This window comes from Orussus abietinus, unplaced genomic scaffold, assembly GCF_000612105.2.
Source record: "Orussus abietinus isolate OABI.00-Male unplaced genomic scaffold, Oabi_2.0 scaffold775, whole genome shotgun sequence".
NCBI classification, from domain to species: Eukaryota; Metazoa; Arthropoda; class Insecta; order Hymenoptera; family Orussidae; genus Orussus; species Orussus abietinus.
Genome location: NW_019394916.1, coordinates 1 through 22,469, shown reverse-complemented (window position 1 = coordinate 22,469; position 22,469 = coordinate 1). Strand labels below are relative to the sequence as shown.

The 22,469-nt window shown below is 35.8% G+C and overlaps 3 protein-coding genes across 3 annotated transcripts; 1 reads left to right on the top strand and 2 right to left on the bottom strand.

Moving 5' to 3' along the window:
• Positions 1 to 11,053: 11,053 nt before the first annotated feature.
• LOC105700715 (nuclear cap-binding protein subunit 3) lies at positions 11,054 to 16,100 on the bottom strand. Its single transcript, XM_012426845.1, has 8 exons — positions 15,751 to 16,100; positions 15,355 to 15,518; positions 15,057 to 15,208; positions 14,332 to 14,721; positions 13,654 to 14,054; positions 13,334 to 13,480; positions 12,898 to 13,199; positions 11,054 to 12,807 (listed from the first exon to the last, which is right to left on the bottom strand). Exons 1-8 carry the CDS (start codon positions 15,883 to 15,885, stop codon positions 12,666 to 12,668), a joined length of 1,833 nt encoding a protein of 610 aa, XP_012282268.1. The 5' UTR covers positions 15,886 to 16,100; the 3' UTR covers positions 11,054 to 12,665.
• Positions 16,101 to 16,939: 839 nt separating this feature from the next.
• On the top strand, positions 16,940 to 18,920 carry LOC105700718 (cytoplasmic tRNA 2-thiolation protein 1). The gene is made up of 6 exons (XM_012426849.2): positions 16,940 to 17,171; positions 17,303 to 17,534; positions 17,653 to 17,771; positions 17,841 to 18,029; positions 18,405 to 18,609; positions 18,675 to 18,920. The coding sequence occupies exons 1-6, from the start codon at positions 17,124 to 17,126 to the stop codon at positions 18,899 to 18,901; spliced, it is 1,020 nt and encodes a 339-aa protein (XP_012282272.1). The 5' UTR covers positions 16,940 to 17,123; the 3' UTR covers positions 18,902 to 18,920.
• A 254-nt stretch (positions 18,921 to 19,174) lies between these two features.
• LOC105700717 (mitochondrial E3 ubiquitin protein ligase 1) lies at positions 19,175 to 21,476 on the bottom strand. Its single transcript, XM_012426848.2, has 5 exons — positions 21,027 to 21,476; positions 20,434 to 20,639; positions 19,942 to 20,126; positions 19,656 to 19,860; positions 19,175 to 19,578 (listed from the first exon to the last, which is right to left on the bottom strand). Exons 1-5 carry the CDS (start codon positions 21,129 to 21,131, stop codon positions 19,251 to 19,253), a joined length of 1,029 nt encoding a protein of 342 aa, XP_012282271.1. The 5' UTR covers positions 21,132 to 21,476; the 3' UTR covers positions 19,175 to 19,250.
• Between the last annotated feature and the right edge of the window lie 993 nt (positions 21,477 to 22,469).

Sequence of the window (22,469 nt, the reverse complement as noted above, 5' to 3'; positions counted from 1 at the left end):
AGACATCGTCGTCGCAAGTATGTATGGTGTAAGACACGTGGGATGACCTGAAATGAAGAATTTTAATGTACAACCTGTTATTGTACAAAGATCGGCAGCGAGTTTGCGATTACCTTACTGTCTGACGATGTCCCACCGTAGCTTACGCCATTAATACTTGCCACTAATTGTACCGATACTGCCGTCTCTATGAGTTCGATGTACGACGACGACCTCTAGTTTTTAGCCCATTGGCTCATGCGAGTGAGTCTTAAGACTCGGAGAGTCGTCTCGCTTGAGACTCCTTCCAATGTTCTCTCCAAGTTTTTCTCTCATTATCGGCGAGAAGCCACCTGGAGAACTCCCTAGGGAGTGAGAGTTTGTTAAATTTACCGAAGCTGCGATCACGTTGTAAACAGCATACGGTAGAATCGCATCGAGCGACTAAAAAGTCAGTAACGATCGTCCTGTATAAGCTCACTGCGGAGAGACGTCGCTTTATAGATAGAATAGATAGATTTTACTAATGAAACGCATACCTTTTTATGGAATCATATTGGCTTCCAGGTGATTTTAATATTACGAAGTCACGGGGTATATGAGTGTTACTCGGTTACGTAGATAGGAGAGATACTAAACAATTGTAATGACTGTTAGGAACGTAAATATAACTTGTGTTGAATTATTCATTTATGAAAAGTGGAGCTTTGTTGTAGCTTCTTACGCATTCGATTTTTCAACCTTGAATCGTAATGCTGTTTTCAATTTACAAGGCGATGGATCACTTTGGTAAATTTAAACTACTCTCTCTCCCTGCGTAATTGAACGGCACGTGCTGCTAATTCTTGAAAAACGATACGCGGATCTGCAGGATCGCGATTATGTGGACTGGTACTTTATCTTTTATTAGAGTATACCTCTTCGAAGGAACGTAAACTAAAGAATTTTTCAATTGCGGTCCTACAAGTTCGCATACTTGTCGTAGATATGTAGCAGCGGTTTGTCACGAGATATACCAACGAGAACGTTCGGATGTTTTTAACAATTGGTACTTCTCGTTAAGTTAGTGATAACAAGGATCTCTTAACTCTGTTAAAGTTGGCTGAATTGAGCAACCTCTTGTCATCGGTTCCCAATTCAAGTGCATCATCGGAAGCTCCCGGTTCATTTTACGGCCGTGTAAGGCAGATCTTAATAACAGAATTCAAAGGCAAGATGAATATTTTAATCCAGATTGTATAAGAGATGATGTATATATTCTAGATCAACTTTTTTGCTAAGCGTGATGAGCATAAAATGGCGTCACCTTTTTTCCCTAGTCGTATTATGGCAACCTCTGTAAGAGTTAAGGGATCTTGGATGGTAATGGAGGAGAATGATAATATCTGGATGTAATTTCTCTGTTCATTATTCCGGCACGACAGTCGACGTATATAGCTCTATATGCGAGAAACATTCACTTTCTAATTATATTTTATGTCGCACTCCAGACAGGCAGACCAGACTGCTGTCTGTATTTATCTACCAATATACAAAATCCACACAGGATCTTATCAAGGATGATAGACTTAACGTGTGGAATTTTACAAGTTCAGTGGTCGAAAGGATTAATAAAACAGTAAATAGACGTATAAGATGAACATTATGTTTACGTTCCAATTGCCCTTTGTGTGCAACAAAGGCGGACATGCAGCTGACTTCCCTTTCTGATTTGGGCTTGGGACTCTTCATGAAAGAATGCTTGCAATTCTATTTTCTCAATCAAACATCACGCACGGCATTATATTCCGTACCTTGCGACGTAGTAAATATTATCTTAGGTGGATTAATAATTGTGAAATTTCTTTCATAAACCGTTCCAAACTTCAAGAGCGTACTTGAGCATAAATACTCTATCATTTAATACCGGTTATAATTATTTCACGTATTTGTCGCATGCTTAATTCCTCTGTATTCTATTCCAATGTTCCAGTTTTCACGTTAATGAAAATAATTCTTCGATGTATAAAAATCCATATCTGATTGGCTCTATCATCCTTATAAATTATAATATGGTCAACAAATGGATATAGGAAACCAGAAAAAAATGTTTGTCATAAATTGAAGCATAAGACAGCGCCACAGCTCCTTAATCGTACTTTGACAAATTTTACTATCGTAATAAAAAATTATTTGTATGTAAAGTAACAGCGGCGGCACTGTCTTATGGCCGGAGAGCTGAAGTATATTAAAAATGTTCAATTTTTCAACATCTAATTCAATGTCCATGTAGTTTTACATATGCATTTGACCGATATTTCATTATGTCGTCGAGCGACAAAATTAATGAGAGGTTCTGATTGTCTGCAATGAAACAGCAACATCCGTTGTACTTTTGAAAACCGTATGATATTCGCCCGACTCTGTCGTACGATGGAGAAATAAATTATTCTAATTGGCTTTTAAATGTCAGTGCTGTCCGATTGGCTTATTCCGCCGTGACTATAATTTCTATCATACAGAAATTCAGCATAGTTAATTTTTTCAGGGTATATTTCATATGCATAATTCAAATGTTGGTCCTCTGTCGTATGACGGTAGACGTGCGAATGAAATAGGGCCTTAAAGTATCATTCAAACCTCGATTATGTTTTCGTTCTAACTCTAACTTAAGTGTTCACAGTAAAGAATTCACGTGTAGCGTTTATGCTAAATGTTAAGATAAGGGGAATGAACGTTCCCTTTGAATTTCTTACAGTGAACAATTAAGTAACAGTTGACACTTAAGTTAGGGTTAAGGTAATATAAATGTGGCGTCCAAAGAGTCTTGTTTATGAAACTTTTCCCGAATAGTTTGAAATTTTAACACGTGAATACGGAGCCCCCAAGGAATGTCCTGACATCCATGGAATTTAATTTCTTTAAATTTCTTTATAAACACTTTACTAATTTAAAAAAGAAATGAAATCTTACGGATATTAGAACGTTCATTGCGGTCTCCATATTCACGTGGTAACGTTTCAAACGATTCGATACACCCACTTCGGAAAGGTTTCAGGAGCAATTGATCCTTCGGATGCCACTTTCATGTCACCATAAGTTAGAGCTAGAACGGAAACGGATATCAGGCTTGATACATGACGGTTTCCGTCATAGAAAAGTTCAGCATTGTTGAAAATTCCTGCGACGACGCGTCGTTCCAGCGTTCTTTGTCATGCGACGACTTGGGATATATTACATTTAAACATTGTTGAACATTCTTGCGACGACGCGTCGTTCCAGCGTTCTTTGTCACGCGACGACTTGAGATATATTTCATTCAAGCGACGAAATTTCGAAGACGAGTAGATCCGTCACTGTAATGCCAATGAAATATCGGACTTTGACTGCATTGTCGGTATCGGATATCCGTACTTCTGCAAGGAATTCGGAAGTTCCATAGAAGCTCAGATCCTATGTTAGCGCTTGATGCTCTAAAAGTTGGCTAACAAACCAGGAGTGGAGGTAAAAGAAAGATAATAGCATGTGTTAACAACAATATCTTACAGGGAGGAAGAGAGACGTATATAGAGAGCCGAGTACTGTGTGTAAGATAAAGAAGAAATGCAATCCGCTATGTATTGCCGTAAGATTAAGAGAGATGGAGAGAGACGATTACAGCGCCACCATCTGTTGGTTAACGTACTATTTGTCGGGCATCGAACATCCGTATCCTTCTGGGCTTCCATGGAGACTCCTGAATTCTTTAACTTCTGTCACGCCACTGTCGCGCCGAGAATATAAGAAGCGTCATGGGGATGCCCTTAAAGCGTGGCTCCGAGATCGTCGAGGATCGAGGAACATTTAGCGTCCCTGTCGACGTCTCATCGATTTCCAAGGAAATGAGTGTTGCCTCTGTGACGCTTCACTAAATGGAATGCGGACTGTAACGAAAGAAATATGAATAGAGAGGACGGACTCGAGGTGCAACGGGGAGTCCCAGAGCGTATATTAAAGATGGACCGTGCGCAATGCATTGCATCGGTACTTTATCAATACGATCAGGCCTAATATCCTTAAACGTTACGTATGTGTATCTGTTGTTGTTGCCGATTCATATCTTATATCCAATATTAAATATTTCGTCTATTGGATTTTCAATGTTATAAGCATCATTTTAAAAGGATGTCATCCATGTTACGCCGACGAGTCCGTGGGGGCCACTCAGGATTAAGGCCGTTTGCACGCGTGCCGGCAAAACCGGCGGCGGCACCGACTTTTCTGCCAAAAACAATGTAACTTTCATTTATTTCCATTATTACCACCGATGAAATACCGGTGTCGGTTTTGCCGATCGGGTGCAAATAGCCTAACCGTGGCTCTCGCGCGTCGGGTCTAGGGAATTTTCTAGTTTAATCTAGGATTAGTAAGCTCATACTTACTTGACGCTTAACGAACGACGTTTATATATTTAATAGGCACGGAGAGGGTTGCTTATTATTTGTAGGAACGCTGGTTTAACGAGGACGAAACGTGCGAGAACGTCCCTTTTTTTTTCTTTTTTTTTCTTTTTTTTTCTCTAGGTCTGGTGGTGCAGTTTGATCGGCTCGATAGATTTTAGACCGACTTATGTGATTGCTTTGCTATCCCGAGTACGTCCAGTTATTCGGTACTTTACTTAGTCACCGACTTGTCTATCTTATGCAGTTGTTAACGATTTATGTTATACGTGCACGTTCGCCTTCGGAAAGAATTGATGATAACGTAACGGAAGAAACATTGGCGAATTGCTTTTATCATTAGCACGGTTATTGTAATTTTGAAATTGTCGCGATAATACGGTCATTCCGATTATTATTTCCCTTGCATTTAATTTTAGATAATGTTTCATGTATATTCGGATAATAACGTGTATGTTATTTAGGCAGGGAGCGGTGTGACGAGTTTTTTTACGAAGTAGTTTTCACTTAAATGCAGAGTTTTTCATTGTCAATGCTCGTACGCCTTATATGCCTTTTCTTGATTAATTAATGTTTCTTACGGCCGATTGAAGATATATAAAATTCCGTTCGTTGAGGTCAGGTATCGGTATGTCCCAGCTGCATTCATAGAATTTGAAATTCTGCGAATTTATCGATAATTAGTGACACGGAATATTGTACATCTTGACTAAGACTAAAAAACTTACCGTGCTGCCTTTAAAAAATTTTCTCGCTGAAGATTTGACATACGATGAAAGGAGATATTATGAGAAGTGATGGGAAAAAAAGGGAAATGCGATTACTTTCATTACACTCAAGTTCAGATTTTAAACGGTCGATAGTACGAGGTTTGATAACTTCTTTGGTGCTTTGATAGTTGTACCAATGAACGCTAAGAAACGTGCGAATTCCTTCTTTACTTCGTCTGGCACGGCGCTAATCGTAATGGGGTTATGAAGGAAGAATTAAATATTGTCTCCAGCATAAATATTGGCTTCTTGTTGGTCAAGATTCAACGTAGGAAAACTGACTTGGATTCTTGGCCACCCTCGATCGAAAAGCCTTATTTCCTCGTCGACTCTCGATTTATATTATGCAAAGTGGCTTGTAAATTAATGAAACAGTTGTTAAATTCAGATTATGCGTAAAATTAAAACTGATAACGATGCTTTATGCTTGAAATCTGTAATTTCCATCGTGATAGGGTAACCATCGAAGTTCTGAAAAAAAGATAAAATTAGTTAAATAAATAAGAACCCCCTCGTGAAATCGCCGGATTCTAAGTGAAGCGGTCTTCGAACGTTTCTTTTTAAAATGGAAATGAACGATGTTTCTTAGGAACATCGTGGTAAATGCGTATACGTAAAACCGTAAATGACGCTTCTCTGAAGTTCAGCTAAATTGAATAATAGAATGTATCGTGTCGATTGGTATTTACTAAAGTATTGCCGGGAGGTGTACTAAAGTCTTACGGACAACTTCAGAGAATTGGCATTAACAATTTCTTATGTAGTTCGTTGCTCGAGTAATCCATCAAAGGCAGTCGTAGGCATTTGGACTTAAAATCTAAGATGACGTTGAATTACGATATATTTAATGGCACCGGATAAATGTAAATTCGGAGCCGGAGTCAATCTTAACTGTTGCATTTACCAGTCTTAAACGGCGCTCGAATTATTGGCTAACGTTGTCTATACATAATCGTGCGAGTCTTGTCACCCTTTACTTTTTTTTTATCAGAGCGGCACAAGTACAACCGAAAATGAAAAATTGTATGGTGTTAGGTCATATCCGTTGCGAGATGTATTTTAGTATCGACTTGTAGTATTGAACTGAGTATACAGATACATACATACACGCGCACTCGGCATTGAAAGCTCGAGGAGAATCTGCGATTTTAGAATCTCCGGTTTAACGATAATTTTAGTAAAAGGCAAACTCTAAGCTAAATGAACCGTTTAAACAGGACAATATAAGCGCGATTGGGCATGGATTAATTTATTTGTATCTTTAAAAAAAAATTAAGCCCTGGGAGTATATAAGCGTCTTGTACATTCTGTGCCAAAGTTCACCTAATCACTGTGTCTCTTTGTAACTCGATTAATTTCAAGAATCAGGCTGCCAATATTCTTTCCCGCTTTTGAAGATACTTGCATGGATTTGTGACATCTCAAGTCCGTGAATTTCTTTGTACCAATTAACGTGAGAGAATATTTTTATATAAACTCAGGTGACAACTGTTAGTCGAAAACGTTATGGTTGTTCACTCGCGTCAATTGGCGTTTCCATTATTCAGTATTAGTCTATTTGTAATTACGCGCAAAGTATACTTATGTTCGGAGTAAAGAGACGCAGCGCTCAGTTGAGGCTCATTAACTTGCTTGTGACATTACCGACTCTCTTAAAAGTAATTTGTAAATCGATTTTATAGTCTTCCTCCTCGGGTACTCCTGTTCGTACGTTTGGCTTAAATAGCTGATGAAAATCATTGCTGCATCTCTACTTCTTAAATTCTGACCCTTATGTCAATATATGTATAGTTACATTGAGCTAAACTCTGGTATGTGATTACAGGTAAACAACAAAATAAACAAGACGTATGCACACAACTTTCGGCGTATTTTACAGTATTATGTAATTTTGTACAAAACTACAGGTCGATTTTAGATATATAATCGGGACTCTACGTAAGAGCGCAATATTGCCGGGTCGAAGGCCAAAACAAATGACCGTTTTCAAATTAACGAAAAACATAGGGGAAAAAAAAACCGTAACAATTTAACGCGTTACGTGAAAGACAAGGGATTACGTACGACGCTCGTAGCAACGCTTCTTATCGAGTAGAGGCGATCGTTTAGATCTTTTAGATTCCGTGACCGTTATAAAAGAAAGGATTTCGTAGATTTAAGGTTTCATTGGTTTGTAGCGAGTAAGAGATCGAGAAATGGAGCCCGTTCGTTGGTGGTTGAAAGTCCATAGCTGAGGGGTTTCGGATGTGATTTTCCACTCCGCCAAAGTGGTACCCTACTCTATTTTTAACGGAAAATCACGTTCCTCCGGGACGGCCGAATCTTCCTCAGCTATTTTATGTGTACAAAACGACGCAGCTGCGAAAGGAATAATTTAAATGAGTAATAATATGTCGTTGATTGTTTGTGAATGCTGTCGGCACGGGGTCACCATTTTGGGAGTCGTTCCGTATGACTTAAGGCGATGTGAAAGCGACGTCAAAGAGGTCTCGTTTATGAAACTTCTCCAAACTGGGTGTACCGAATCAATTCAAACTTTACAATATAAATATAGAGGGTACCAGGAAGGTCCTGAGACTCATTAAATTTCAATTCTTTTTCAATTTGTTTATAGATATTATCAAACTTCTTGATAAAAAGTGAAATTCCATGGGTGTACGGACCTTCCTTATAGCCACCACGTTCACGTTATAAAGTTTGAAACGATTTGGTACACCCAGTTCGTAGAAAAGTTTCACGAACGATTGACCCCTCGAATGCCGCTTTCACAGCCCCTTAATCTCCGTTTCTGCAAATTTGTTGATCTCCCATGATATTTGATCCTGATTTGCACACGGATTGGATTATGTATGTATGTACAGCGACTTAACATACACGGAGACGCCACTGACGAATATTGTTCGAATTACAGTTAGTCAATATTCATGTAAACGTTGAGTCGTGCCTCTTCTCTATTTCTCTAACAGTGAATGTTTTTTTCCATCGTTGCTAGGGAGGAATGATAATGGTAGTATTTAATTGCTTGGCTGGACAATGCTCACAAGTTTCCAGAAACCGATTGTAGTTGACGTTATCACGCGGGCAAGATTGCGGATATTTTTTTTTATCAAATCAAACGATCTTAGTGAATCCTGGGTATGTCCTAACGGGCACTTCACAATGCGGACCGACTTTGCACCGAGTCTGCAAGTTGCGTGTGTGGACACCTATAAACGACATTCACGAGTGTACCAGATCGGACTAATTATTTAGTCAGCATCGGGTAATTGTTATCTCAGGATTTCGAGACGCGCAGAAAAGAAATCCGCTAACTTACGTACAATGGCGGGCATGAATGCCTCCCCTGCAGATACGGCATCGCCTGTGCAGGTTGGGAGGGCATTGATGTCTCCCAGTGCACATGTCTCGAGTCCGCCGTAGTGGTCATCGATATTATGAAACTATGAAGAAAGGGATGTCTGGTATCGGGTAAAGCTCGAGACGTATGGAATGAAATTCATATAAATTTGAAACGATTTTCAATTTTCTTCAACTTAACTTCATCGAACTTTTCTTATTCATGTTAGGTGAAAGACTTTGGAAGAATTAAGAACATTCTTGTACCGAAATAGAGTCTTGTAGAATTTTGTAAATGTTCAGTAAATGTGACGTTTTATCCCAAAACTTCGTTGTTCAACGGTGAACTCGTTCTTGCATCGACTTGGAGAATATATTTTATCCAGAAAGTTATATGACTTTCATTAATATTCTCAACGTCCGAAGCCAATTCTGTACGTATTTTTTGTTTCTTTTCATGAAATCGTTTCCACTTGATACGACATTATCACTTGACTTGCAACGTCGATGATTCCAACAAAATCAATTTTGATGGTCATTTTCCGTTGCTAACGTTCTCGCCTGTTATAACGGATATAAAAACAGTCTAAAGTATACGGTAACTGTTACTGTTATTTGCAATTTGTATGTCCTTAAAAACAATGTCTAACCCAATCTCATGATCTTTATAACTTTTGGCACGTGTTATGTCGTACTTAAGAAAAGGCGCCGAATAAACGATTGGCTGTTCATGAATACGAGATTGCGCGCGTGTGCTTAGTAACGAAAAATGGCTGCCATAGTTCCCTCTCCCTACGTTTCGAGCTTTAGTCCTCGTCTAAAATGTCTATGCTTCCCTGTTTCTTCCTAAATCTATAGATTATGATCAGTGCGCAAGCGATCGCAGCGCTCCGTATAGGGCACTCGTTAAGTGCGACATTGAAATTCTCCAAGAAGCCCCCTACAATAAATCGCTGTACTATTTCATTAAAATTCTTTAAGGTGTTGCGCATTAATCGATATCGAAATTTCAAATACGTCGATCATTAAGGGAATGTGAAAGTGGCATCTGAGAAGCCAATCGTTCGTGAAGCTTTTCTACGAACTTTGTGTGCTGAATCGTTTCGAACTTTACAAAGTGAATGCGAAGGCTATAAGAAAAGTCCGGACCCTCATAAAATTTCATTTTTTTTATAACAATTTTTAAAGATATGAACAAATTTTACAAAAATTGAAATTTTATGAGTTTTGGGACCTTCCGGCATACCTTAGATATTTCTATTGTAAAGTTTGAATCAATTCAGTACACCCAGTTTCGAGAAATGTTTCATGAACGAGAACTCTTTAACGTCACTTTCACATCGCCTTAATCCGAGATCTTGTTATTCGTGTCGCGAATCCTTAGTGAAATGACTTTGGAGCGTTGCAACTCAGGTAATGTTCATTCATTTATGGTCGTCCATGCCTTTCCAATTAATCAAGTATGAACGACAGATTTTAAGTTATGCTTGTCTGTTAGTCATTGAGTAAATACTCGATTCGTTTGGTTTCCTTATTCTATTTCAATCTATGCACTGCCTGTTTGACAGTTGCATCGAAGAATTGCAAGCTTTGAACAAGCGATCCATGAACATCATGAATCCTGAAAACTAATCAGACTGGTAACAATGGCCGGTCTGTTAAAGGCACGTTCATTCTTCTTCATCAGACGAGGAATTCTTCCTTCCGTAGAAAATGCTCTAAAGTCATAAAAACCAACCATGTGAGATCTCTATGTCAATGACTAAAAAGTGCAGTAAACGGGGGCTCTGAGAAAACATGAATTAAATCAATGTATCTTTCATGATTTAAAAACCGACGTCCTGAAATTCTAGTTCGAAAGTTCTAGACCGGAAACCACTATAACATCGTCGAATATTTTTCGGAATTGATAAGCGCGGATTCCGCGTATAGGGCAACAACGGAGATCTGAAAAGGCCTCCTCGCGACATTTATGATTGTATGACTTAGTAAAATTCCTCAGCTGGGTAGAGAATACAGGAAAAATGTTAACACTTTGCGCATAACTGCATTAAGTCCACCACAAAGATCGCCCAACAGTGAGCGCAGCGCCCCGCGCGAGACGTGTGCGAACTACTACGTTGAAATCCTCGAAAAGGCCAATACGAAATCTATGAATGTAGCTCCGAGTGTTCTCGGGTTTGCATATTCTCGCCGTGTTTCTTGGGCGAACCTCTTTTTCGATTACTCCGAATAAATCGTCAAAATTGATTGTTATCGGTGTAAATTGTATGTATTAAAAGTTATTATTATCGATTATTGTATTAAAAGAAAGATGGTGACTATTCGAAGTATTATTGTGCTAATATAAACAGGCTCTATTGGCCAAATTATTGGGAATAGATGTTCATTCTTTCCATGTCCTCGTTTTAAGTTAGCTTTTATCAATTCACGCAACGTAATCGAAGAAACGACGACAGAGCTTCGGGTTCACTTGCATATTAAAACTATTGACACGCATGTCATGTATAATAGTACCGGTTACATCTAAAAGTGTCATTTACGAGAATATAGAAATTGTTGATTTCTTTATTTACAATACAACTAAAACAAGTAATGTTTTGGAAATCAAGTTCTTTCTTTTTCACGACGCAATTACGCTATAAAATAAAGCCTGATATGATCATCAGCAAATTGTGATGCCAAAAATTCGGTTCACTTCAGTCCATTTGTAACGCTACTTTTAAATTGTCATTGTAGAGTACAACACAAATACTCGAATGAATGCTTGATTGAAGTCTTTGTTTGTTTGTTTGTTTGTTTGTTTTTGACAATTATTCTGTCTGAATTCTTGATATCAAGCACACCACGCTGAATTCTTGTACATTTACAACTCACCTGTTAATACAATCCAAATCGCATGATAAAGATTTCTTAAATTTACTTTTGTATGTACAATAATTCCACATGTATTATTATAATACAAATATGACATATCAATTTCATTAGCAACTGTAAAAAATGTCAATTTTTGAAGAACTGAAATCATTAAAATGCTAGAGTAATGCGAACGTCTCATTTCCACTTGTTGGATTCAGATTGATATAAAATCGTCAAATCAACAAATTCACCAGAATATCATACTATATGTACATTTATATTAGCACACTTCCATATTCATTTATAGAATTTTCTTTTGCACCTTATTGTGATGTATTAGAACAGTTTTAGGAAGGAAAGACATTGCAAATACACAATTCCATTAAAATAATTATAACTGGGCGTCATTTATAGAGATCTATTATGCAGGAAGTGGAAAGTACTACAGAATTGTACGTGTAACAATTGCGATCCTCATATTTCAACTGTTACGTGCTTCACGTTAAAAAAAATCGGTCACGTTTGAAACTTGCCTGAGACGAACGGTTTCAATTTAAAAACAATAATTAAAATCATGGTTTTACCGTCGTCTGTTACATACCCTTTCCCTTTACATATTCATAAACGTTAAAATATTAATCTAAGTTCTCCCAGAGCATAAAATTACCTACTGTGTATTTACTCTTTAGGTAATTGCAGTTACTTTAAAATTGTGTGAACGTGACTGGGATCATCGTCATGTTCATTTACTTTTATAATAGTATACCATGATTTTGTCTTTCTCATATTAGAAAAATTCAAATTAATATGCACACGTAGTTGGCTGATATTTAAAAAAAAAAAAGTGATTACCGCATTACTTGCGTTCTTCAGTGAATTCATCATGGGGCATACAAATTTATTAAAGGTCGTGTCATTGAAATATTACCGTTATTATGCCAATCCCATTCTAAAGCAATTAATGTTGTTGACATACCTGGAAAACTTTTTTCCGAAATAGAAAATGCATGCATTCTTTCTACTAGATCTCTGGACGCTCAGTTATACCTATTCAGTTGCATGCAGCGGATGCTATGAACAGTAGCATAACTCAAAATAATTCACATACCGTATTTATGCGCAAACACAAATGCAATGATCTTAGAAATAAAAAGTTGAGTTTATGTACTCCTGCCTCCGTTATCTTGCCCGGCATCTATATTGAATCATTGCAATTACTCTTGCAAATTGAAAAACGAGTGTCAAGATACTAAGAAGGCTGCTTTGGGCGTTTCTTCGCACGATTGTTGGAATATCAATTACGTCATTCTAAATCCGAATTTTGTGCGTATTTGTCGTTTTTGACTTCTATCCTTAGAGGTGATCGACTTTTCGCTTGATGATTCAAACGGGTACGCAAATCTACACCTCTAAAGGTTTCTCTCGTTTTCCCTCTATAAGAACGGCTGAAATAAAATGTACAGCACATATAAAAGATTCTATTTAAACAATTAACAAAGAACGCGTTAGTTGTAAAATTGACTAGAAAAACTTACTCTTGCTTCAAGAAGCTGTCACTTGAATCACTTTTCGTGTGATTTAACCTAGCCCATACAGTGGAGGCTAACCGTGGCTTACGTGGTACGACCTTTATTACGCTGCCTTTCGGCCCTTGTATTTCTTTCTCTGACAGTTCACTATCTTCACTATTCTCCTCTTCTTCCTCTTCTCCATCTTCATCCTCCTCCTCCTCCTCGTCTTCTTCCTCCTTTTCTGCGATCTGAATCTTTTCACTCTCGATCCATTGTTCTTCAATTTCCTTCTGGTCATCATCATCTTCGATTTCACCTTCTTCTTTCTGAAATACAGTTGATACAAGTTAATTAGAAATACGATTAATCTGTTAGGATTATTAATCAGGTCGGTTGTCATAAAAATTATAAAATAGATGAAACATATATATGCATTTTGACTCCTCGTAGCCCCACTTACATCCGATTTATCATCTCCAACTAACTCAACTTTCATCATTTGTGTGTTCGGTACCACTACTTGTATTTTCTCAGGGTACATTGAGAAGTTTTTTCCTTTACAAAGCCGAGACCTCAAATCAGTATTTCTGTCTGTCATAGTTTTCATCTGTTGCAAGAAAAATGTCAATTTATCGGTTACTTTGATTCTTAAATAGTGAAAAAGAAAAATAGCATTATTTACTCGAATGAAGAATAAAATGAAAAGTAGGAAAACAAGCTAGTGTTTAATCAACTATTAGCAATCTTAACTTTAATTCTTTATCCCATTAAAGAGCTTACCTGATGTTGAAGTTTACTACGACGTTTTTTAAGTTTCTCCTCCTCGTCATCAGCATGCATTCGCATTCGTAAACCTTTATTTCTCTTACACCACTCATCGTCACTGTCACTCTCATCGCTAGTATTTGAGTCAGATATCACTATTGGGTCTTCCTTTGCACATTTGAAGCCCAGCCTCTCTTTAATACCACTTCCATAATCTTTGGGTGGAGGGTTTCTCTGTGGAGCTTCTTCCATCGAGTCATAGATGCCCCAAGTTTGTGACAACGATCCCCAAGGATTCTTTTTGCGTTTCACGTCAGTTGCCTCGCCTTCCACGGAACTTTCGCGTGCCCTTCTTTTCGTCTGTCGGGTTTCCTTGTACATACGCTTCCGAGACTCAGTTAAAATACCTTTCACCCCTACAAACACAATTCCCTCAGAATTAAAATTTCTTTCATAGGATACAAAAACAAGTGAAAAAAGAAAAGCTAAACTGATCCTGAGTAAAATAGTAGCTGTTGAGTAGTTTCAAAATCAAATGCTCTGTTTTTGTTACGTTATTATTATAGAAGCCCTTTAGGTACATTACCATTTTGATTGGGTTGACAAAAATTTGACCAATTGCACACAAAAATGATACAGCATTTGATTCCAATATAAGTTAACAGCTTATTTACTAAAATCATATTTCTTTACCTCCAAAGTTTGGATTTCCATATTTCTTGTAGTAATCACTCATTTTTTCAGCTTTCGGTTGCTTTTTGTCAGCACGAGTAGCAAATCTTAAAAAAATTCCCTTGCTCTTTGCATGATTAATACCTTTCCTCCATTGACCAGGAGGCAATGGACAATCGATGTCTTTAAGGTTTATAGTATTATCTTTTTCATTTGTTACTTCATCTGATGATCCACTACCTTGAACAACTTTAACTAAACACTCATCACGGGATACTTCATTCTTGTCATCCAAATTACTTTTCTCAACGTGACTGTTTTCTTCAGATTTTTCAGATGCTCCAACTATCTTTTTTGAAAGTCCCAATAAAGCTCTGGCTGCTGATATATTATCCAACCATACTACATTACCTGTGTAATAATTATATGTCTTTATATTTGAGTTACAGTAAAAAATTGGATGTTTATAATCAAGCAGAATAACACTTGAAAAAATCAGTTACAATAGCAAGCTACATTTCTCATGAATTAATTCTTGTTTCCAAAATGTTCCTATATTCTAAAAAACAACTATTTTTTTGGTAGCATCCTGCCTGTGTTTAAACAAACATCTAGACAAAATGACTCGCACAACTGATATTTAAATAATATGACATAATTTCAGTTCAACAGAAGAGTTTATCCGTGCAAATAATAACTCATAAATTAATAAGCTCAACATAATCTTTGTGTTTTATAAATCTCACATGAAACATCATTTATCCATTCGATTGAAGCAGGTGCATAGTCTTTAAAATATGTAAAGACATCCTTCGAGCTCATGTCTTCAGTGCCTCGCATGTGAATAACATTTAATCTAAGATGTTTAGAATTCTCTCCATCTTCTGTCACTCCCATGCTGAAAAAACGAATACAAAAATTATAATGACTAATAATGGATACAAGTATAAACGTAACACATATGCTGACCATTAAGAAAACAGACGGCAATCACATGTATTACTTTATAAAAAAATTACTAAGGGAAAAATATTTTAATAAAACCTTGCATATAACTCTTCTGCTTCGTTAGCAATGACGCTTTGCAGCTTGTCTTTCAATCCAAATCGCTTAGCACGTTCTTCCATTTTTAGTTTTTCCTCTTTACTGAATATATCGATACCAGTAGTAAATGTTCCCCCACGATTTTCATATCTCGTATCAAGAACCTAAAAATGAAGTATAAAAGAAACATAACTTGCACATATTCCTATTTTACGGACTAAATAAATTTGTATTATCTAGGTCTAAACAATGGTAAAACTTAAATAAACACATTCATTAATTGTCTCGATTCTAAAATTACTGGTACACCGTATATTTATTTTTACTTAATCCTTTAAACAACATGCGTTCCTACTGTTCACTGGATCATAATAATAATAAGTAAACATAACTCACTTCAGGCATTGTAGGTAAACTTGGAAGTATGAGATCTTTCGAAATTTTTGCTCGTAATGTCTGTTCAGCAGATTCATCATGTTTAATATAATCAGTGAATACGTCCACGTCCATTGGTTCCTCGAACTCATCCATTTCGTTGAAAAATAATAATAACGTCCAAACGAGTAAAACGGAGGCTTTCAGGCGTGTGTTAAATACTTCTTTCCAAAGATTTTGTGAGCACAGATTCACATAAACTTCGTAAGATTTGAACAAGCACACGCTCACAAAAGGTTAAGGTTTACAAAATATGAATAAGTTCTTAAAACCTCAATTAACTTATTGCTTTCGTAAAGTTACTGAAACTATACGTCACTGACGATACAATTATCTTAGTTGGACGCTGCACAGCTTCACATTATCAGCCTCAAGTAGAGCGCCATAAAATACGAACTAAAGGTACCTTTTCACTTGATGTTATGTTGCGTTTCCATGGTTGCATGGTACGTATCAAAACGCTTTGATTGGCTCGCCATTTTGCTACGAAATCTTGAGCAGGCCTTAGCAGAATTAACCAGAGTTTAATTAGTTTACAATAGGTTTAAACCGGATGTAAACTAGTTGAATTTCGAATAATTCGAATTGTAGAACAGGGTCTTACACATTATTTTGGAATCAATGGATAACATGTGAACTCAAGGTGATATGACAAACGCTGAAAAAGTATTTTTCATATTTTACCATCTAACTCGACAATATTCCATTTCTGTAGTATTCTAAATTATTCGAGATAAATCCTGAAACTTTTAATTTTCAAGTCTAAGCTTTCAAAAAGGGTAAAACATTAAAAATGTACATGGACGACGTAGCGTTGATTCTAGTCCATGATAAATAAAAAACTTTTGTATAGAAAATTAAATTCTATTAGTTTCAGGACCTACTTCAAGGCCTCTACAATCACATGGCAAAATTTGAAACGAATCGGTACAGCCAATTCGGATAATATTTTCACGAACGATTAGATACATAATTCTTAGATATGTAGACTGACCCTTTCATATCATCTTAAAGGGTAATACGAAGAGTGTCCATGCTAGATATAGAACAGTTTGATCATGATGCCAGTAGATGGCTGTAATATAACGGGAATGAAGCATTGACGGACACTCTTTGTTACTCTCTGATACCAGATTTATAGAAAATCAAGGAAAAACATACGTGATCATACGCGACATGTGTGTATCCGGTGCAATCTGGTGTATACTGTAATTAAAGCAAATACCGTATCACTGAATGTTTATATGGTCAGAGTTACACATAAAAAAGAAAACATCGAACTATTTTAGGAATTACGAAATAATGATAAAATATTACTGTTTCGAATAATCAAGATGCCTGTGCCTTGTTCGACAAAGTGTGGCAAGGCTGCAATCCTTAAAGTATAATATTTATTATTCAGTCACAATTTGTTGCTTATATTTTTATAGGAACTACTCTAATCTATGGCTACTTGTTAGTCAAAGCAGTGTATTATCATCATTCATAAACAGCGACATTATTGTTATTTCAGAGGCCTAAGACTGGCGATGCGATATGCAAGGACTGTTTTTTCTGGGCTTTCGAAACTGAAATTCATAACACTATTACATGTGCGAAACTGTTCAAATCAGGTGAAAAAGTTGCAATAGGAGCATCGGGTGGAAAGGATTCTACTGTACTTGCTTATGTTCTAAAACTTTTAAATGATCGGTATAAGTACGGTCTGGACCTCTTCCTTTTATCCATTGACGAAGGAATTACAGGCATGTATACCTAGGGTCTGTTCAAATATGGAATTCTTCATTACATTTTGCATTATGAGCAAAATTCAGAATATGAACTTATAGCCATTTTCTTAAAGAATGCTCTTTTTACATTTAGGTTACCGCGATGATAGTCTAGAAACCGTTAAGCAGAACAGAGATGATTACAACATTCCATTGAAAATATTATCATACAAAGATTTGTATGGTTGGACAATGGATGAAATTGTGGCACAGGTAAAGCTTATTTATTACTTATTGAATCAATTAAATTATGCTGCAAAGTTATCAATCAATTATTTTTAGATTGGTCGAAAAAACAACTGTACTTTCTGTGGTGTATTCCGTAGACAAGCTTTAGACAGGGGTGCTGCACTTTTGCAAGTTGATTGCATTGCAACAGGGCATAATGCGGATGACACTGCTGAAACCGTTCTTATGAATGTATTAAGAGGAGACATTGCAAGGCTGCAAAGGTGTACATCTATTGTCACGGTAATTATAAATTCCTTCATATTAGTACATTGCTTTTAAATACAAAATAATTTTTTACACTTGTACACTGTTAGAACGTAACATGAATTTTATTAAGTGCAAAATAAATATCAGTGTAAAAAGGCATATCAATAACCATATTTGCAAACCATATTTAATCATAACACATATGTATATATTAAAAACTGATAACATACAAGACCATCTTAAATATTGTAACATAGTTGATCTAGATTGGCATAGTAATAGAGAATATATTAAAATGTATGTATTAGTAATTTGCCACAAAACTCTACCGAGTTTCCTGATATATAATGCATTTTCATTATTAATATTCAGTGCCATAAAGAATAATTGACCATGATGTGTTCATAGGCAGGTGAAGGAACTATAAGACGATGCAAACCGTTAAAGTATACATATGAGAAGGAAATAGTTTTGTATGCATATTTCAAACGCTTGGTATACTTTTCTACCGAGTGCGTTTTTGCTCCAAATGCATACCGGGGCCATGCTCGAACATTTTTAAAAGATTTAGAAAAAATAAGGCCTTCTTGTATTATAGATATCATCCATTCAGGTAAGCTACAGTTGCTTTATCGATGATTTATTTTTCTTTTTTAATTATAAAAATATTTGCTTTAGGTGAACGATTGCAAGTAAAGGATGGTGTCAAGATGCCAGAACGACAAAATTGTAATCGTTGTGGATTTGTTTCAAGTCAGGATATTTGTAAAGCTTGCACGCTGTTAGAGGGATTGAATAGAGGGCTGCCAAAACTTGGCATAGGTAAATCAAATAAAGCTAAACACATTTTGGACAATAATAAATGTAAAGAAGGTGTAAGTAAGGTAAAATGTATAGAGATTTGATTATAAACAAAATAATGTACAAAAAAGTGTGTATATGTATTCACTTTCCAATTTTATTTAAATAATCTTAGATCTTTATGAAACCTTTAATTTTACTTCTGGTTTATGATCTATTGTTGAATAATTTTACTAGTAAAATAATGAGTGCCTTGATTGATCATTACCCCCAGACTGTAAATAATTCAAAAACTATTTACCATAATAATCATTGATTGTACTCTTTATTACGTTTGTATTTTGAACCTAGAGGAGCACACACACACACACAGGAAATGCATAATTTGTTTCATATTTTATTATAAAACTTACTAAGTGTATATTCACACAAGATTTTGAGTTTCAATTGTATTTAAACAATGTAAGCAGCTTGCTTAGATGCAACAGATCTTCTGCAGATGGGGCAGAGATTAGAAATATTTTCGGCACAATCCTCACACAAACATACATGCCCACATGGTAACAAAATAATTTCACGTGGATTCGTACGACAAACGACACAAAGCTGATCCTCTCTAAGATCGAGATCTCGTACTCTTTCCCTTCTTTGTTTGCGAGTATTTTCTAAAGCTAGTCGAAGTTCTTCAGCCAGTCGCCGCTCTTGTCCATCTTTCCAATACCGCCTGGCTACAAGTCCACCAATGACAAGACCAATACTTCCAAATATTAAGCACCACCATCTGTCACAAAAAAAAAGAAATAGTAAATTAGACAAAAACTAATAGTTACATTCTATATTTTACAATAATCGACTGACCGATAAGTTCTCCTGCGTTCATCCAATTTTCGAAGCAATGCAGTAACGGACATGCTTGTGAGATAGAAAGGAGTACCATTTGTTGGAGGTTGTAGTACTAAGTTGTCAGGCTTTGTCACAGATCTAGTTAATTCACCTATACCAGTAATCACAGTTCCTTCCCTAAGTAATTCCTCTGTAGATTGAATACCTTTCTGACGAATTCCTATGCAATGAAAGAATAATACATAGTTACTCGATATGTTTATGCTCCACGGTAGAAATAGTTATTTTGAATTTAATATACCTGTGAAGAATCCCCACAGATGATCCGTAAAAGTAGGTACACTCGGCTCAAAATGATCTGACACAGTATCCATGTCTAGGACTTCTGCAGCCAGTGCATCGGATACTTCTACTTGATATCGTCCATTTTGTAAAGAAAAAGGTACAGAATTATATACCTCTTGCATTAGTCTTTCTTGATTAGACCTATAACATGTTATTTGATAAGATTAAATATATTGTAATATTTACTTAATTTAATATTTGAAATGATTTATAAACATGCACATAAATATATCTCTATAGTTTTGTAGTAATCTTTTTGCTGTTGTGATGTAATAAAGTAAACTTGCTGAAGTTAAAACAATATTTGGTAGAATTTTCATATGAGTGTTTATTTCTGAGGAATACATTTATAAATGTACTCTTTGGAGCTAAAGTGTTAATTACAATTATATAATCTTTCGAAGAAATTTTCAACGCTATTATAAAATACAAATTTAAAAACTCATACCAGAAACCAGCAGTAGACCTTGCGACCACATGCTCCTTAACTGTTATTTTTTGTACAACTCCTGTTAAGTCTTTATTGTGAACTCCTCGAAAAGGTCTACCCAATGGTTTAACAGCTCCTTTAATAGCTATATAGTCAACTTTATTATCTGAACTATTGTCTAATACTGCACGCAGTGCAGGACCCACGTCATATAAGTCGGCACTCTGTATAAATATAAAAATGTATAAAAATCTTAAAACAATGAAACATAATTTCTAAAAAAAATCACTTTGACATAAACGCTTCTTCAATAAATATTTTAAATAATGTATCGGCCAAATTATCTAATTACTTATCCATGTAACCATTTATCCTACGCTAAGTATAAAGTAAATTTTCATAAAAATGCAGTTCTTTAAAAAGCAACTATACAAATATTATTTCCCCCCTAATGTTTATTACATACAAAATAAGGTTTGGTAGAAATAGTAAATTTCTTTCTTCTACATCATTTACAAACCTAAACAAGGAAATATTGTTATTAATCAAATGCTGTCATTCCTGTGTATGCTATATTGTTTTACCATGTATTCGTTAAAGTTTAAACATACCTTGACAGATAAAATAGCATTCCTACAATGGAAGTATTGCTTTAGACAAATAGCAAAAACGATACCATCTATCCCAAGGACAATTAGTTCTCCGAGATAATTCATAGTTAGGTTAAATTAATAGAATTTGTGAGAACGATGCTACTCATTTCCCTGGGGTTCAGCCTTATATTTCTTCACTCATTTGATTAAATTTGACATGTTAAAATGTTTTGTTTTCACAAAGTGAATTGCTCAAATGTGTTGTCAGAAATTAATGCCTATGATTTTATGTTGACTGACGGATTATTTGGTATGCCTAGAGAGAGACTCTCTCTTGGGTACGATTTGTAAAATTCCGAAACAAACTGCCGACTGTATGTGTGTATGTATGTATGCTTTAACTACTTCGTTAATCCCATGAACGTAAGAATGGTTAATCCAAACCATGGACCTAGGCGTTTATTACGTATTTTTGACGAGAGCGCTCACTTCTCGCACTGTCATCTTACGTGGGTTTATTCGCCGATTTCCGTATTCGGTATATGAAAGAACGAGATCACTAGCACTTCCGGTCTAGTAATATTTAAAATAAAAGTACATACCTTGTAAATTGAAAATTGTGAGAGGTAGTGGGCAGTAGTGGGTTACAAGCAGGAAAGGCGGAAAGGTGCAGGAAGATGGGAAGCCGTTAAAAGTAAAGAAGAGGACTCAAGTCTATCTATATATTTTTTAAATATGCATTACATTCATATTTACATGTACTATAATTAGAAGTTCAATAATATAATTTTCTTATCATGTCATATAAGCATGAATTATTTAACAGTTTTCAATGTTTAATAATGAATATAACCTCGCAATATGAAAAGCTAACCTGTATGTACATACTAGTAAATTCTCTTGAGGAATGTAGGAAAAAACGAGGAATGTAGTTGTAAATAATGTTCACTTCCTTTATTATGTTTCTTTTGACTTGTTTTATAATGTTTTACAGTATCCCGCTGTATTTGAATGATGCAGCCACTGCTGGTTTCAAAATATTTTGCATCATATCATATCTCGATCAAAAATATTTACAAATATACAAGTACTGAAGACGAGTCAACGTTTATGACACATTAAAATTGCATATGTAAAAAATAGTCTCATATTTTATCATTTAAAAGACTAAAATTAATTAAGAGATAATTACTTTTTCTTCGAAACCTTAATAAGTACATCACGTTTCTCATTTGCTGTGTAAACTTGTAAAACAGCTTCTAAGTCATGATCAATATGCTTCCTACATTGTATTCTCAGAGAAAAGCGTTTTCGTGTAGGAATCATTCCTTCGGTAGGAATAACATTTAAGTACTCAGTGTTTGTCATAGAAGTTTCAAAGGGCTGTGCTACAGAACATGAACTTGATATCGTTACTGTAGCTTCACTTCTGTAAGGTGGTGATAGAGTGATTACGTGTGG